Raw genomic sequence first — 17,206 nt, forward strand, 5'->3', positions numbered from 1 at the left:
TTTTTATTTCTAACAGGATGTATTCACAATACGCTACTCATAATGTCTTACCCAGTCAGTCCCCTTTGTGATCACTGCCATCAAATTCTAGGGTGACTAGGCAACATTGGAGTAGGGCAGTCTGTGAGCATAAAACACAATGTAAGTGTTTCAGTGAAAAGGATCATATATTTATTTTTGGTGCTCTACTTTCGTATGACAATATTCTAAATAAAGTAGACCGTCAATAAATAAATAACTGTTTATTTTATTTCAGGAAGTAGTATAATAACAGGTGAAACACCACTCTAATGCCTTCAGAACCATGTCCTACCACCTGCAGAAAAACTTATGTGCTGGCTTAACAGATTTTGAAAAAAACAATCCTCATTTTAATTTTCATTTTCTCTTCTAGAAGGGTTAATAATTGGTAGACCAGGGATATAACCCAAAATAGTGCCTGTAGATATCAGATATTTTTTTGAAACAAGTTCTCACTCTGTCTCCAAGGCTGGAGTACAGTGGCATGATCATGGCTTACTGCAGTCTTGACCTCCCTGGGCTCAGGTGATCTTCCCACCTCAGCCTCCCACATAGTTAGGACCACAGGCATGCACCACCACACCTGGCTAATTTTTTTCTATTTTTTTGTAGAGACTGGGTTTCATCATGTTGCCCACACTGGTCTCAAACACTTGAGCTCATGCGATCCATCAGCCTCGTCCTCCCAAAGTGTTGGGATTACAGGCATAAGCCATCATGCGCAGCCTAGATATCAGATTTTAACAGGATAGAGAAATGTGACCCAAATGATAGTATACATAACTAAAACAAAGGATGTAATGACTAAATTCGAATGACTAGAATGTGAATGACTAAAACAACAAAAAAATGCTATTTAATGGGATAATGTCAACTTGAAATGGAGTAATGTTAACCTAAAAGGAGATCTCCAGCGACATGACAGTATGAATGATATAAATAGCAAGTTGGTAGATACCACAAATCTGGGTTGGGGGGTGATGGTTTGGCTTTGTGTCCCCACCCAAATGTCATCTCGAATTGTAATCCCCACATGTCAAGGAAGGGTCCTGGTGGGAGGTCATTGGATAAAGGGGGCAGTTCCCCCATGCTCTTCTTGTGACAGTAAGGGAGTTCTCATGAGATCTGATGTGTTTTAAAAGTAGCAGTTTCCCCTGTATCCTCTCTCTTTTCTGCTGCCATGTAAGACGTGATTTGCTTCCCTTTCACCTTCCTCCATGATTGTAAGTTTCCTGATGCCTCCCCAGCCATATGGAACTGTGGGTCAATTAAACTTCCTTTCTTTATAAATTACCCAGTCTCAGGTAATATCTTTATAGCAGTGTGAAAACAGACTAATACTGGGAGAAAATGTTTTAAATGATAAAATCAGAATCCCTATGAGTTATCACAGACTGGTAAATGACAAGTGAAATCTAACAAGATAAATTATAATAGGGATAAGTATAAAGTCTGGTATTTGGATCCAAAAAGCCAACTATACAAATACAGCAAGTGAAAGACATGACTTAGCAACAACGCATATATTTAAAAAAGGAAAAAAGAAAAAGTGAAAAAAAGAAAAGAAAAAGACTTGAATATTTTAGCTTAAAATGAATTCAAAATGAGTCCACACTTAAAATTTGAATTATAATTAGGTTATAATTAATACTGGGTTATAGTTTATGTTAATTACAACTATAGTATTTTAAATAAAGGAGCTGACAATCTTTCATAGACCATAAGTGAGTATAGTACTCAGTTCTGTGAGCCATTAAAAGTTTGTTTATATGAAAGCAGTCAACTGATGAAAGAATTTGAAACCATTTTATATGAAGAACAGGTAAAGGAACTAGAAATGTTCAATCTGAAAAAGAGGAGCTAATGGATGAATACTTAAATTCCTTATGTTAAACTCCCAAAGAAGAAATTGGAGCTGTTGGGTGAAAGTTACCACATGTCAGCTTTCACCCTGGTGAAGGTTACCAAATATAGGGAAAAAGTTTTGCTGTCTATGGAAGTTGTAAGTTTCTGGGTAAAAAGAAAGAGTGAAGTATTCACTTGGAATCCAAACAATCACTTTGCAGGAATGTTGCAAATTGGATTAAAGTGTCAGAATGTTTTACTATACAATGACCTTCAAGGTCCTTTTCAACCTTCGAAGTAAATAATTTTAAAAATAATTACTGTATATACTATACATCATTTTGTGACTTTAGGATTGTCCTTAAATTTTTTTTTTAAGGGAGAATGTAAAAACTCCACAGGATTACAAATCCTTACATTAAACATTTTAAATTATATATATTAGCTGACACTGTTTTGGCATCAAGCAAACTTAAAACTCATAGTAGTATAAATGTGTATTTTAAAGGAATAAGTATAACAAACCCCAAGATAAATGTCAAGTACTCACATGAATACTAATATGTCTCTGATCCCTAAGAGATTTAAAGGGACAAAATATTTTCAAAATATCTGTATAGTTTTTTTCACACATATAAAAAACTAAAGGTATGGCAGATTATTTTTTCACTTTTTATTTTGGTTTTGGCTAAATGCAACCTGAATCCCCAACTTCAGACTGATCTACTGGGAGCAAATTTGAGATGGCTGCAGATATCCAGATGTTCTATTTGTTTGGTGGCTGGCAAACAGCCCTTTTACTTCAAATACTGCCCACTTTGGCAGACTGGTTTGTTGATTACAAAGAAAAATCCCATTAGGACCACCCCTAATAAGATGATAGTCTTTAGATTATTCATCATTAAAACAACAAAAACAATACGTAAATCACCAAAAAGTTGAATTACCAAAGTACTGCTGAATTTTTGTCATTTATTTACAAATTCCCCTCTGAACAGGCTCTTTCTTGTCATTTGTTTGCTTTGGCAGGCCACTTATCAAAACAGAGAGTCTAAAAAAGCATCCCAAATAAAATGACTGGTTCCACTAATCACGTCCTCAACAGTATTGTTCATTCTTACATTTCTAACCACCTTTATCACTGCTTCTGGGAAAGCGACTATATAGTATCTAGGCAGTAAGGGATCCTTTAATGTATCATAGCACAGTTTGGCACACCAAACCCTAGTGTAACATCCAATCATCATGAAACATTAATCCTTAAAATATTAGGTCGTCAAAATAAAACACTTATCCACAACGGTGTACATACAAATACATGAATTAATGATTTCCAGAAGCTATGTGTTTGGTGCAGTTTAAAAGTCACAGCTATAAATATCAAAAGGCAACAGAAAATGGTAGCAATAAGTGAACACAAATGCCCCAATATATTGCTTTTATTTTGGTAATTTCATGCACATTTGCGTTTAAATAATTTTTTTTAAGGTAAAAAGAGATAATCCGGCCAGGTGCAGTGGCTCACTCCTATAATCCCAGCACTTTAGGAGGCTGAGACGGGTGGATCACGAGGTCAGGAGATCGAGACCATCCTGGCTAACACGGTGAAACCTCGTCTCTACTAAAAATACAAAAAAATTAGCCAAGCATGGTGGCGGGCGCCTGTAGTCCCAGCTACTTGGGAGGCTGAGGCAGGAGAATGGTGTGAACCCAGGAGGCGGAGCTTGAAGTGAGTCAAGATCGCCTCTCTGCACTCCAGCCTGGGTGAGGGAGCAAGACTCTGCCTCAAAAAAAAAAAAAAAAAAAAAAAATCCTGCAACATCATATGTTGTCTGTTACGCTATAGAAGACAATCATATTTTCAAATATTCCTTCAGTCACTTTCTCATCATTATTAGTGGACAGTATTAGTTCTATTTTGATCATATAATGTATCACAGAATATCACAAGTGCAAACAAGGATGAAGAGAAAATGAATGTTATGTGCATTTGTGAAATGCCACAGCAACTATTCATTTGTTACTTGGTCACCTTTTCTCTGGCCAGGAGAAGCTAGGGCCTTAAGCTTCACAGAAAAGTTGGTCTGTCTTCCATTTTACACATATGAGAGACCCTATGCACACACAGGCACACATAAACACATTCATAAATTATTTTAATCAAACATAAAGCATTTAACCTGTAAAAGCAAACTGTAGGAAAAACAAAAGGTGAGTTACTCATTTCAATCTAGGAAAGAATGTCATATCTTTCTTTGAAAAGTGAGGAATATAACAAAGGGCCATAGAGTGAGTTTTTTTCCAAATAAAAATACGCTTGTGGGTTCTTTAAATATTATCTTAGCTCAAAGTAGCTCTATAAAGCAATCAAGTATTCCTAGGGGTGGAATATGATAATATGTGAATTCTTTAACAGTGTTTTAGCTGGTCATGTAATTAGTTATTATGAAGAGGAAATTAAATCAACATATTCATGCTGTTTTTCTTATAAAGATAAAAGGATGTCCAGTTTGAATCATTGTCAAGTTGTCATTTTTGAGGAGAAATCGCATTACATAATCTTCACTTTCAGTGCTCAAAATCAATCTTTTACTTATAACAAGTTAGGGGAGAAGTAAGTGGCTTTTCTCAGTTGAGACTTGTTTCTACATGTCTAAATATTGAGCTGTTCAGGGTCATGATAAACTCCACGAAAAAGAGCTGAAGGCCTTAGACACATGTAAGACCTTTGTGTACATGGTTTTCAAGAATCAACTTATTTAATTTAAAGTTCTGTTTCTGTGTCTCTGATAAGAGGTTAGGAGAGATTTCTGTATTTTGTAATAATCTTTATAATTTGTTTTAAGTCCTTTAGTTACTTTTCCTATGGAATCTGTGATCAATTTAATTCTGCAATGAAAAATGTTAGGGTATGTGGTTCACTGAACACAGGATATGACCTGCAGTCGACACAAAGTAAGTTAAGAACTCAATGCCCCTATCAAAATGAGTACAGAACATTCATACGTGTATGAATATCTTTCTCATATCGCATCACTCTCACACTGACTGCTTTTCTGCCTCTCACTTCCACCTTTTATATGCCTTATGATGACATTGCACCAACACAGATTATCCAGGATAATCTCCCTATTTTAAGGTTAGTTGATTAGCAATCTTAATTCTTCTTTGCCATGTGAAATAATATATTCATGTTTTCTAGGGATTAGGACACGTACATCTTCAGTGACCATTATTCTGTCTACCACACCTGCCAATAACTACATGGGTGAGCTTGGAAATGGTTCCTTTCACAGTGGTGACTTCAGATGAGCTCCCAGCGCTGGCTTACGACTTTAGTGCAGCTTTGTGAGAGACCCTAAAGCAGAGGTCCCAGCTGAGCTGTACCCAGATTCCTGACCCACAGAAACTATGAGATAATAAATGTGCATTACTTTAACTGCTAAATTCTGGTAATTTGTTACACAGCAATAGATAACCAATACAGTACTTAAAACTAAATTATTGTTTTTATTTGCACATTTTACCTAGGTTTTATTTTTGCATCCATTTAATTAAAAATAAATGTACCTTATTGATTTCAGGTTGTGGAAATTACAGGTTACATTTAAGTTATTCAAACCAATAGTTGGAATGATCAATTACCATAGTGTTTATAATGAAAAGCTCCAATGTACTACCCTCACATAGTAATTATATGAAATCAACAATAAAAATCACTCTTATTTTAGCTACAGACTAATTCTCAGAATATGATTACAGTATAGGAAGATGATCAGCCAGAAAAAAAGGCATGGTAACCTAGCCACACCACAATGCTTATAATTATAAAGAAATTGTAGTGCATTCAACTGAAATTTTAGCTGCTGGAATCAAATTAATGTGTTGCTAGTTACATTTTCACTTCCTCCAAAATCAAGGATGTTTTCTCTTTTTTATAAAACAGGGAGCACCAAGAGATGAAATTACCATAAAAACTAAAAAGCTGATTTATCTTGCAGTGTTTTTTGGTATATTCAATGGGTGATATGTATACCAACTGATCTGTAACTGACTCACTTAATTGGTTAAACCATAGAAATAATGAGTGAAGTTAATTGCCCTAGATAGAACAGAAACTCAAGACTCTTTAGCACTATGTTCCTCTCTGCCAAATGAATACTGTTTTTTTTTTTAAATAAATCATGGATATTAACAAGCTTTGCCATTCACTAGTGAGAAGCTATAAATTTGTATATGTCCGTATGTATGTATTTTGTGTTAACTATTCAGAGAGACTGCCTGTTTAATGCCAATCAGTTGGGTTTCACTGTTACTTCCAGGTAATGAAGAATAATCATATAAATGGTTTTATAAATTGAAACTAGTACGTGCTAACCATGTTTTCATATATTAATTAACACCCCTATTCAGTAGGTATAATTATTCCCATTTTATAGATGGGGAAATTGAGGCAGAGAAAGACTAAGCAACTTGCTTAATATCACATAGCTAGCAATTGCCGGTGCTAGGATTCAAATTCTGTTTATCCCGTATACTACACAAGAGTTCCAAGAGTTTTAATAGTCTTAATTGTTCTAAAATTCAGATGTCTAAGTAGAAAAACTATATTTATTAGTGTTATGAATTGTGTCCCCCCCCAAAATTCATATGTTGAATATCTAAACTCCAGTACTTCTGAATGTGACCTTATTTAATTAGTTAAAATGAGCTCACTAGGGAGGCCCCTGATTCAATATGATTGCTCTTCTTATGAACAGCAGAAATTTGGACAAAGGCAGACACACACAGAGGGGATACAATGTGAAGAGACACAGAGACAAGACAGCTATCCACATGCCCAGGAGAAAGGCCTAGAACAGATTATTGCCCCATAGCCCTCAGAAAGAACCAACCCTGCCAATATCTTTCTTTCGGGCTTCTAGCCTTCAGAACTGTGAAGCTAAATTTCTGTTGTTTAAGCCATCCAGTCTGTGGTACTTTGTTAAGGTAGCCCTAGCAAACTAATATGATGAGTATTACTTTCTTCTAGGTGGTAATAGAAATAAGGAAATTTCTCTGAGAAGACTCCATCTCTGACTGTCAAATGCTGAGCCTACACTGTTTTCTAGTGAATTTTAAAGTTTTATTTCAGTTGGTGGTTTCATGCATTACTTTATCGAAGCACATGAGGCAGTGGTTCAAGTAAGCAACCTCCAGTTACCAAGTCAAGGTGGTCGAATCCTATGGATGGGAGTACGGGATCACAGCCACCGGGGCGCGGGCTGACAAGAGGAGCTGGCCTGAACTTCCGGACCTTTGGGCCTTCCAGGAGAATTGGATTCCAGCCTCACCAGGAGCTGAAGTCATAGCCTCAAAGCCTGAGAAGAGTGTGGCATCTTCTGTCTTTATCACCATGGCACCCCCGCGCCGTGATGTAGCTGTGGTTGAGGAAGGGAGGCAGATGGTTTGTGAGGCCTGGTGTGGCCTCCCCTGGGAGGCTCCTATTCCCATGAAGGCACCCAGAGCTGGCTTACAGGGGAAGCCCAGCCCCTGGGCACCCCCTGGCAGGGCTGCAGCGACAGTGCCAGCTGCACCTCTGCAGCTCTCCAATGAAGGATGCTCACTCCCTCCTCCTGACCTGGACCTCCTCCCAGCCCCACCACCGCCCCCTCCGGTGCTCCTGCGTTCTGAAGAAGAGACTCCTGTTCCAATGGGGGCCTCACTCATTGCAGACTTAGAGCAGCTGCACCTGCCCCTGCCCCCACTCCGACCACAGGCCCTGGCAGAAGGACCTTCAGTCCAGCCTGGACCCCGCCCCTCAGGCCTGGGGAGGAAGAGCTTTCGCCTCCCCCAGCAGAGCCTGTTGAGAGATAGTCGTCCACAGACATCTGTGCCTTCTGCCACAAAACGTTTCCCCCTAGGAGCTGACTGTGGAGGCCATGAAGAGGCCGTACCATGCCCAGTGCTTCACGTGGCACACCTGCCTCCGCCAGCTGGCTGGGCAGAGCTTCTACCAGGATGGGCGACCCCTCTGCGAACTCTGCTACCAGGACACGCTGGAGAAGTGCGGCAAGTATGGTGAGATGGTCTGGGAGCACATCATCAGGGCTCTGGGCCAGGCCTTCCACCCCTCCTGCTTCATGTGTGTGACCTGCACCCGGTGCATCGAAGATGAGCTTTGCCCTGGGCAGCCAAAACAAGGTGTACTGCCTGGACGACTTCTACAAGAAATTCTCCCCCGTATGCAGCATCTGTGAGAATCCCATCATTCCTTGGGATGGGAAAGATGCCTTCAAAATCAAGTGCATGGGAAGAAACTTCCATGAAAATTGCTACAGGTGTGAGGACTGTAGGATCCTCCTGTCTGTGGAGTCCAGGGACAAAGGCTGTTACCCGCTGGACAACCGTCTCTTCTGCAAGCAGTGCCGCATGAAACAGAGTGCTGCTGGGTGCTGCTGAGAGCGCCGCTGGGTGTTGGGCAGTGAGGGGACCACTAACCTTGGCTGGGGCCCATTCCTGACTTGGTTTCCCTTCCTGACCTGCTCTTGCACTCTTTCCTTCTGAGCTTCCATGGGGACCAGCCTGTCCAGGACACAGCGGGGCTAAGCGCCCCCAGAACTTCCACTCTACCCTCTGGGCACCAGAAGGCTCCTGGACCATGAGTGTCACCCCCAGGATTCCCTGCTGGCCCCACCCCTCTTCCAGGGGGAAGGTGGGGGGAGTCTGGCCAGAGGAACTTAGACCCCTAGTATTGACTGTAGCTGTCTGGTAGGGGTGCCAGGAACAGTCTGGCTTGCAGGGTTGAGCCATTTGAGGAAAAACTCCAGGATCCCTTAAAAAGTGCTTTTTAGGCTGTCCACGGTGGCTCATACCTGTAATCCCAGCACTTTGGGAGTCCGAGGCGGGCGGAGAAGCATTTTCCACATTCAACCCTGCCAACCGATGTCCCACAGGACATGCCCTTATTCGAGCTGCTTCTTTTGATTCCGCTTTTATATTAAAGGGTAGAAATGGAAATGGGAGTGTGAAGGCAATGCTGCTCCTGCCTAGGCTCCACTAGCGGGGTATGAAGAAGTGAAGGAATGGGTGAGCAGTAAGAGGAAATATTGCTTCTCTTGTTCTGAGGCCTTCAAAGATTCTAATAGGCCTCTTCCCACTTCCCCTGCATTCCCTTACTCAGAGCAATACCCATGTTCCTCATCTATCACCACCACCTCCATAAGTGCTTGCAAGGCCGCGACACCAGGCCCACTCCGACCATCACTACTGGCAGCACCTGGAATCCTTCCCCTCTTCCTCCACCACTACAATTTCTACTCTTCCTCCTCTATCATACCAGCTCTAAATTTAAACCCAGTAGGAAAAAAAAAAAAGACCTGCACATACCCATATTTCCAAACATACAGGGGCCATTAGGATATACAAAATATTATAGTATCTGTCCCTCTCCCCAACAAAAGTTAAGGTGTTTGCTCCCCAACAACCCCCTTCTTTTCTTGTACTCTTGTCCCAGGTAAACCAAGTCCTTACTGTTTGTCACATCTCTGAGAAAAATTTCTGATATGGTAAGATTATTTTTGTTGTTCACCCCTTATCTCACCATACTCATTCCAAGAAGATGTCCAGATCTTTCCCCTGCCTTATCTTAGGGGAGGTTTATGCTTCCAGCCTGTATTTGGTTTTCTTTAATCCTGGACATCTTGACAGAATTATGCTGACAGAAGAGTGACTTAGAAAACAGAAAGAAAAGGAGATTGCTGCTCATGATACCTAAGCACCCCTTACTCTATGCAAAGACCCCAGAAGAAGGCAGGGACCCCCAGGAGAATGGCTACATGCTGCATGTAAGGAGGCTGGACCCTAGGCATCAAGGCTTCCACCATCAGCAGACATTTCCATCTCCCACTGGCCCCAGAGCAGCAGAAATGCCCACCTTCAAGGTACTATGTGGACTTAGACAATGAGTGTAGGGGGAACTCATTGTCTAAGTCCACACAGTACCTTGCCCCCATTTTTGGGTAACTCCTTAGAAGAGGAGGGGCCCTCCAATAGTGAATGAGATTGAACTTTTCTTCACTTCAGTGGGATGAAGGGCAGATGCGGATTTAAGCTGCCACCTCTGAGCAAACCTGCCCTGAGATACACACTACACAGAAGGCACAACAGTCAAATGAACATTCTTTATTACTAGTTAGGACCAGAAAGTCCCTGACAAACATTGATTTTGGTGAGCTGGGTGGGATTTCATTGGGAAACTCAAGGACATCTTTAGCTTGGACTGAAGGCAGATCTAACCAACCACCCCTGGGTTCCACCCTGGCTCCTTCCTTGCCTTGCAGCAGTTGCCTTGGGCAAGCCTGCAGAGAACACACCAAAGAGGGAGAGGAGGGGGTCCTGAGGTGTTCCCAAGAGTGCTTGCCCCATTCTAACTCTATTTTTAACTCAATTTATCCTCCCAAGAGAAACACCATCCATAACCTGGTACCCCCAATGTTTGTCCTTGGAATCCATTTTGTTCTTCATCCACTGTTGACTGAAAAGGGACTTGGGATGGGGGCAGCCTGAGGCTGAAAGCTAGCGTGTGCAGTGAACACTCCCCAAAGCACTGTTTTTCTTCAAGACACCCCAGGTCTTTCAGGCAGGCTGGTAGGCAACCAGGAAAATAACTATCCCTCTCAAAGGAAGAAGTCAGCAGAGGAAATCAGAAAAGCTCTCCCTGCATTTCTGTGAGGACACTTTCCCAAACTTTGTCACTGCTCATTTATCTCACTTGAGACCAATGAGACGAGCAGTTTGGTTACTCAAGACCTTTCGTAAGGGCTGGGCATGGTGGCTCACAGCCACTCAGGAGGCTGAAGCAGAGGATCACTTGAGCCCAGGAGTTTGAGGCTGCAGTGAGCTATGATGATCATGCCACTGCCCTCCAGCCTGGGCGACAAAATGAGACCTCATCTCTCAAAAAAATAAAAAAAACAAAACACAAAACTTTTCATGAGTCTCTTCTGCATTGGCCCCAGAACCACAGAAATGGATCTGGATGTTACTTCAATTGGTTTTATCCAAGGTCACGCTATATGCAAGGCAAAGAAGACATCCCTGATCTAATTTGTATGCCAAATTACGCTCTTTCCTATCTTCTAACCAAACTCACAATAAAAGATTATGCTGTGTGTACCAGATAATAACATATAAGTCTAGCTCCCAAAATGTATTAGACAATAACTATTTCTTTAATGAATTAAATGAAATTAATTAAAGTTGATATCACTTACAGAATTTAACACTACAACCCCCTAAACTCTTTCCCTAAACTTTCATTTAATGAATTAAGTGGAATTCATCAAAGATGCTATCATCTATAGAATTTAACACTACAACTCCCCAAACTTTTCTAAGTTAATTCCCATACCAATGAAAAAATTCAACTCCACAAAAAAGATTTTCTTCTTCCTTTTTCCCCTAACGAGTGTCAAATTATCTCTTCTTCCCTGACTTCCTTTCACCCTTCTTGGCTGCAGCCAGTTGGGGTCTCAGTGAGGTGTGGGTCCATCAGAATTGAGGTGTTACTTCTTTTGGCTTTGGCAGATCTTCTAATGTCACAGGTTCAGCTTCTTCAGAAACAAGCAACTTTGGTGGGGCTAAGACACAAAAACAGGACCTCACTGTAAAACTAATACAACAAAAAGAAGTAAAAATCAACACTGCAGGAGTTTCAAAAGGAATGATAGCACTTGCAAGGAAAAGCGGTGTTTCTAAAATACAACATAGCCTGTAACTCTAAAATCACATGGCTGCTCCCAGCCAAATACATAGCATTTTCAGGAAAAGGAGGTTAAGGAAAAAAAAAAAACAAAAAACAAACAAACAAACAAAAAAAACCCAGCAAATGGTTGATTTAAAACAGGCTTTATAACTTCAGCTTCTCCAGGGTGTCAACCAATTAGTATCAGCCAACCAGAATCTACCACCTGAAAAAGTTGACTGCAATTAGGAGAAATCCCCTAATTAAAGACTGAATGTTATACTCAGAAGTAGTCCCTCTTTATTCAAATAAATGAATAAAATAAGAAAATAAATACATACATATTTATATGTATGTATACTCACAATGATAAAAAGTACTTAATTTGGGTAATAGAATAATGGATTATTTTATCTAATTTTCTCTACAATTTTGGTTTCAAATTTTCTGTTAAGTAAATCAGTTACTTTTTTTTATCAGAATGGGGTCCTGGGAAATTGATTTCTCTTTGGAGTGCTTCTATCTTACTTACCTTCCTGAAATCAATGAGTTTATGCTGGGTCAGTGCTGCCATTCTCAACTGGCATACGGACTCTCTTGCATTTATAGCAGGCCTTGTGCCGTGGAAAATTCAAGGCATTACACCATGGGCAGGCCCAATTCACTGGGCTGGAGCATGAGGCAGGCTTCTGTTGCTGGGATTCTGAGGCCTTTTTCCTTTTTCGTTGCTTGACCTTCTGCCCCTGAGGCTGGTGTTTCCATGGGCTACTTTTCACACCATGGCTCTTGCTATCCTCCAGAGGCGTTGCCTGGGGCCTCTCCTGATCTTCCATCTGGCTGTGGCTCTTGCTAAACCTCAGCAAGGCTGTGCCCTGGGGAATCACTGGATGTTTCTTCAGGCTGTGGCTGTTGCTGTCCCCCAGGGGGACCATCTCCTGGTGTACCACTGGATCTTTCTTCAGGCTGTGACTGTTGCTGTCCCCTAGGGGGACCATCTCCTTGGGCATCACTGGATCTTTCTTCAGGCTGTGGCTGTTGCTGTCCCCCAGGGGGAACATCTCCTGGTGCACCACTGGATCTTTCTTCAGGCTGTGGCTGTCGCTGTGCCCTAGGGGGACCATCTCCTTGGGTGTCACTATATCTTTCTTCAGGCTGTGGCTCTTGCTGTCCCCCAAGGGGACCATCTCCTGGTGCACCACTGGATCTTTCTTCAGGCTGTGGCTGTTGCTGTCCCCCAGGGGGAACATCTCCTCGTGCACCACTAGATCTTTCTTCAGGCTGTGGCTGTCGCTGTGCCCTAGGGGGACCATCTCCTTGGGTGTCACTATATCGTTATTCAGGCTGTGACTCTTGCTGTCCCCCAAGGGGACCATCTCCTTGGACATCACTAAGTCTTTCTTCAGGCTGTGGCTCCTGGTAAATCCCAGGGAGGCTGTCCCCTGGGGCACCACTGGATCTTTCTTCAGGCTATGGCTATTGCTGTCCCCCAGGGGGACCATCTTCTGGGGCATCACTGGATCTTTCTTCATGCTGTGACTGTTGCTGTCCCCCAAGGGGACCATCTCCTTGGGCATCACTGGCTCTTTCTTCAGGCTGTGTCTCCTGCTAAACGTCAGGGGAGCTGTGCCCTGGGGCACCACTGGATCTTTCTTCAGGCTATGGCTGTTGCTGTCCCCCAGGGGGACCATCTCCTTGGGCATCACTGGCTCTTTCTTCAGGCTGTGCCTCCTGCTAAACGTCAGGGGAGCTGTGCCCTGGGGCACCACTGGATCTTTCTTCAGGCTATGACTGTTGTCCCTCAGGGGGACCATCTCCTGGCACATCATTGGATCATTCTTCAGACTGTGGCTGTTGCTGTCCTCCAGGGGGACCATCTTCTGGGGCATCACTGGATCTTTCTTCAGGTGGTGGCTGCTGCTATCTCCCAGGGGGACTATCTTCTGGGGCATCACTGGATCTTTCTTCATGCTGTGGCTGTTGTTATCCCCCAGGGGGACCATCTCCTTGGGCACAACTGGATTTTTCTTCAGGCTGTGGCTGTTGCTGTCCCCTAGGGGGACAATCTCCTTGGGCATCACTTGATCTTTCTTCATGCTGTGGCTGTTGCTGTCCCCCAGGGAGATCATCTCCTTGGGCACAACTGGATCTTTCTTCAGGCTGTGGCTGTTGCTGAACTCAGGAGGAGCTGTGCCCTGCTGCATCACTGGATCTTTCTTCAGGCTGTGGCTGCTGCTGTCCCCTTGGGAGGTCATTCCTTGGGGACACTCAGAACCTTCCTTTTGGCTGCAGCTTCTGTTATCCCCTGGGTGATATACCCCCTGGAAATTCTCAGGATATCCATCCTGGCCATGGCACCTCTGGTCCCACAGAGGGGCAGTCTCCTCCTGGGACCCCACTGTGGCCCAAAGACCAGGTGGATAGATCCCCACAGGAGGCATCTGTGGTGCAACTGCTGCTGATGATTCCATTACTACCGGAGGTGGTAGAGGTGTTGAGTATGGCAGTCCCATTGGTGAAGGCACATGGAATGGGACTGGATGAGGCACCTGCATTGGCAGAAGGGGTTGCATGCCCTGGACCCAGCCACTCTGGGGTTCAGGCATGTAAAACATAGCTGTTGGGGCTGCTACCTGGGCTTCCGCATGTGGCATTCCCAGTGCCTCTGTGGCCACCGCCTCACTCTGTTCTGCATTTAAAGTCCCGGCCACAGGCCCATACTGGCCGGCTTCTGGACCAGGTACAAAATCCTGCGGCATCGGATAGACCTGCATGGATCTCTCAACTTCGCGCAGCCTCCCGCATAACCCATCACGCTCATTCAGCGCCTGCTGCAGGGCAGCCTGCGTGAGGTGCAGCTGTGTTGCCGCCTCCTCATGCTCCAGGCGCAGCTGCTGCAGCTGGGAGGTTAGAGCCCAGGAGGCCGCCTGGCGCTCCTCCACATGCCCTTGCAGCCGCCGAACCTGGTACAGCAGCTGCTCCCGCTGCCTCGCCGCCACTCGCACGCTCAAAGCCAATGCGCTCCAGGTGCAGGCCCTCTTGATGGCGCGCGGCACCCGCGGGTCGGCCACAATGGCCCGAAGCCGGTCCTCTACCTCGTTCCATGGCCGCGAGCGGAAGGCCACGTAAAAGGCTGGGCCGCCGCCGTTCCTGAGGACTTCATTGTTGATGAACCTGATCACATCATTGTGGCGGAAACCGCTGGCATGGTCCCCAAAATTCATCGCCATGGCGGCTGCGGCCTAGTAAAGCAGCTGCCTCACGGTGTGTCGCCTCGGCTGCCGCCGGCGCTTCCGGTACAGGCTGCTGCCACCAACCAGTCCGCCCCTCACCTCCCCTTTCAGTCTTACTTTAGTCCTTGCTCAGTCCTGGCCTCCTCCTCGGCCTCCTTCCCCCCTCACTCCCTTGTTCTCACAAAGAGAGAAGCAGGTCCGCCTCGCCACACCGAACCCTACCGGCGACTCTGCGACACATCACAGAGAAAAGCCGAGTCGTGCCGCAAGGCCGGCTGGGACCAGCTTCCTTTGGGAAGGCACGTCCTGAATGGAGAATCGCCATGTGGCTGAGCTGGGAACTGCAGTGCGCCCAGAGAAGGAGAGGGTAGGGCAGGTTTTTTGGAGATGATAGAGTGGCTATTTGCACACTCGGAGTGGAATGGACCCCCAAACACACACACACACACACACACACACACACACACACACACACACACACACACTTCTGCTCTGAAAGGGAAGGTGGGTTAAAGGAGCTCAAAGACCTTCTGGGTGGTGTTGGGGGACTGGAAGAGTAGGGGGATGTAGGTGTAGATGGAAGAGAATAAAGTTGCAAGACTCCCAGTTCAGGGAAATGAATAGGGTACAAGCTGGTGGAGTAGATGCCCTTGTTGGGCCAACAGTGGGAACCAGGCTCAGTTGTATACCCTGTACCTGAGTGAAGTGAGAGGCTGGCAGCTGTTAGAGGGATTACAAGATTCAAACCACTGGTGAAGGCTAACCAGGGACACTAGAAAAAGCACCACTACCATGGCTGAGTGGATAAGGCAGGAAGGGAAGACAGACCAAGATGTTCTGGGAAGACAGGGAGCTATCAAAAAACAGGAGGCCACTACTAGGATGCATGACCTGATTCGGTGAAAAGGAGAAGACATTTCAGAACTTAGCCTGGTCAACCTAAAAGGAAGAAACTGAAGCAAAGTTAACATAAGTAGTGAGTTTATTTGGGCCAAATTTGAGGACTGTAATGTCAGAGTATAAATTTAAGTTGTCCTAATATATATACTCCAATTGACAGTTACAAGTATTTTTTAAGAGAGAGTTCCTGAGTTATTTATTCAAAATTTACCTTAAAATAGCATAAACTGTTAATTGACTATACATTATTATTTGTGTTACAAATTTTAAAAACATAAAGATAATGGGTAAGACAACTTGTCAAAAACAAAATGACTTTAAATAATTGCCCACAGACATGGATACAGAGGATATGATTACAGTCCCATACTCATGTCTCTCTGGGACTATATACTTCACCTAGCTCAGACTGCTGTAAGATATTTTTGTTTCCTCAGCATCCTGAAATGGAATGCTCTGATGAATGATGAGAAAATGTGTGTGAACATGTGTGAGAAAAGTGAATACTAGGAAAGATGTTGGATCTCAGATGTTTCTGAGGGCTTTCAAGAGGATACCAAAAGCCATATGAAGAAATTTTCTATTACGGTGTGGGGGAAGGAAGGCTGCTGTTTGCTCAGTTCCTTCTCTTATACCTCTCTGTAGCCATACTGTCCTGAAGCCTCCCGCATAGTTCCTGCCTCACTCACTCTAACAGGAAGGATTTTTCTCTTCTCAACTTTAAAACTAAATTCTTTACCTGTGGTTTGGATACCAGCCTCTCCCATCTCTTCAGGGAGTTTGATCCATTCATAGCGCTCCATTTTCTTCTCTGTTTCAGTCTCTTCCTCTTCACTGGCTCCTTCCCATCACAGTATGAGTATGTTCAAATTTCTTTCCCCACCTGGTAGTACAAGTTTCTTTTAACTTGACCTTTCTGTAGACTTTGACTCTTCTAACCAATCCCTTTTTGAAATTCAATCCTCTCGTTTCTTCTGTGACACCAAACTCTACTGATTTTTTCCCCTCTAGCTGCTCCTTCTTAGTTTCTTTATGCTGCTTGCTGTGCTTTCATTCACCTTTTAAATACCGGTGTCTTCCTGAGTTTTGTCCTAAGATTCCTCAGACCTCAGACACCCTCCCTTATTCCAGAGACTCTCTCTGTGTGATCTCATCTGTTCTCTTGTTATAAGCTATCATATTAATTGCTAAAGATTTCCAAATTTTTATGTATAGTCGTGCTTTGCCCCTCCAACTTGAGACTCACCTAGCCAAAAACCTCCTACAAACTTTCACATGGATCTTGCATAAGAGCCGTTTTCTCCACAAGTCCTAAACTCATCAATACTACTTTGGACAAATAGCTTGTCAAGTTTCTTAACATTTCTGAGGATCCACTTCCTTAAAGAGTTGTTGCAAAGATGAAATAAGAACATATATGTTAATACTATTTTCGTTATCACCCATATTACTATTAAATAAAATGAGACTTAAACTGGAATTTGAA

General features: G+C 43.6%; 1 protein-coding gene and 1 pseudogene across 1 annotated transcript; one reads left to right on the forward strand and one right to left on the reverse strand.

Annotated features, from left to right (window-relative positions):
- The first annotated feature begins 4,800 nt into the window (after positions 1 to 4,800).
- Positions 4,801 to 9,898, forward strand: LOC101026571 (annotated as a pseudogene).
- Positions 9,899 to 10,014: 116 nt separating this feature from the next.
- TEX13C (TEX13 family member C) lies at positions 10,015 to 15,277 on the reverse strand. Its single transcript, XM_003918247.5, has 2 exons — positions 12,123 to 15,277; positions 10,015 to 11,486 (listed from the first exon to the last, which is right to left on the reverse strand). The coding sequence occupies exon 1, from the start codon at positions 14,815 to 14,817 to the stop codon at positions 12,142 to 12,144; it is 2,676 nt and encodes an 891-aa protein (XP_003918296.2). The 5' UTR covers positions 14,818 to 15,277; the 3' UTR covers positions 10,015 to 11,486; positions 12,123 to 12,141.
- Between the last annotated feature and the right edge of the window lie 1,929 nt (positions 15,278 to 17,206).

This window comes from Papio anubis, chromosome X (genome assembly GCF_008728515.1).
Source record: "Papio anubis isolate 15944 chromosome X, Panubis1.0, whole genome shotgun sequence".
Lineage (NCBI taxonomy): Eukaryota > Metazoa > Chordata > Mammalia > Primates > Cercopithecidae > Papio > Papio anubis.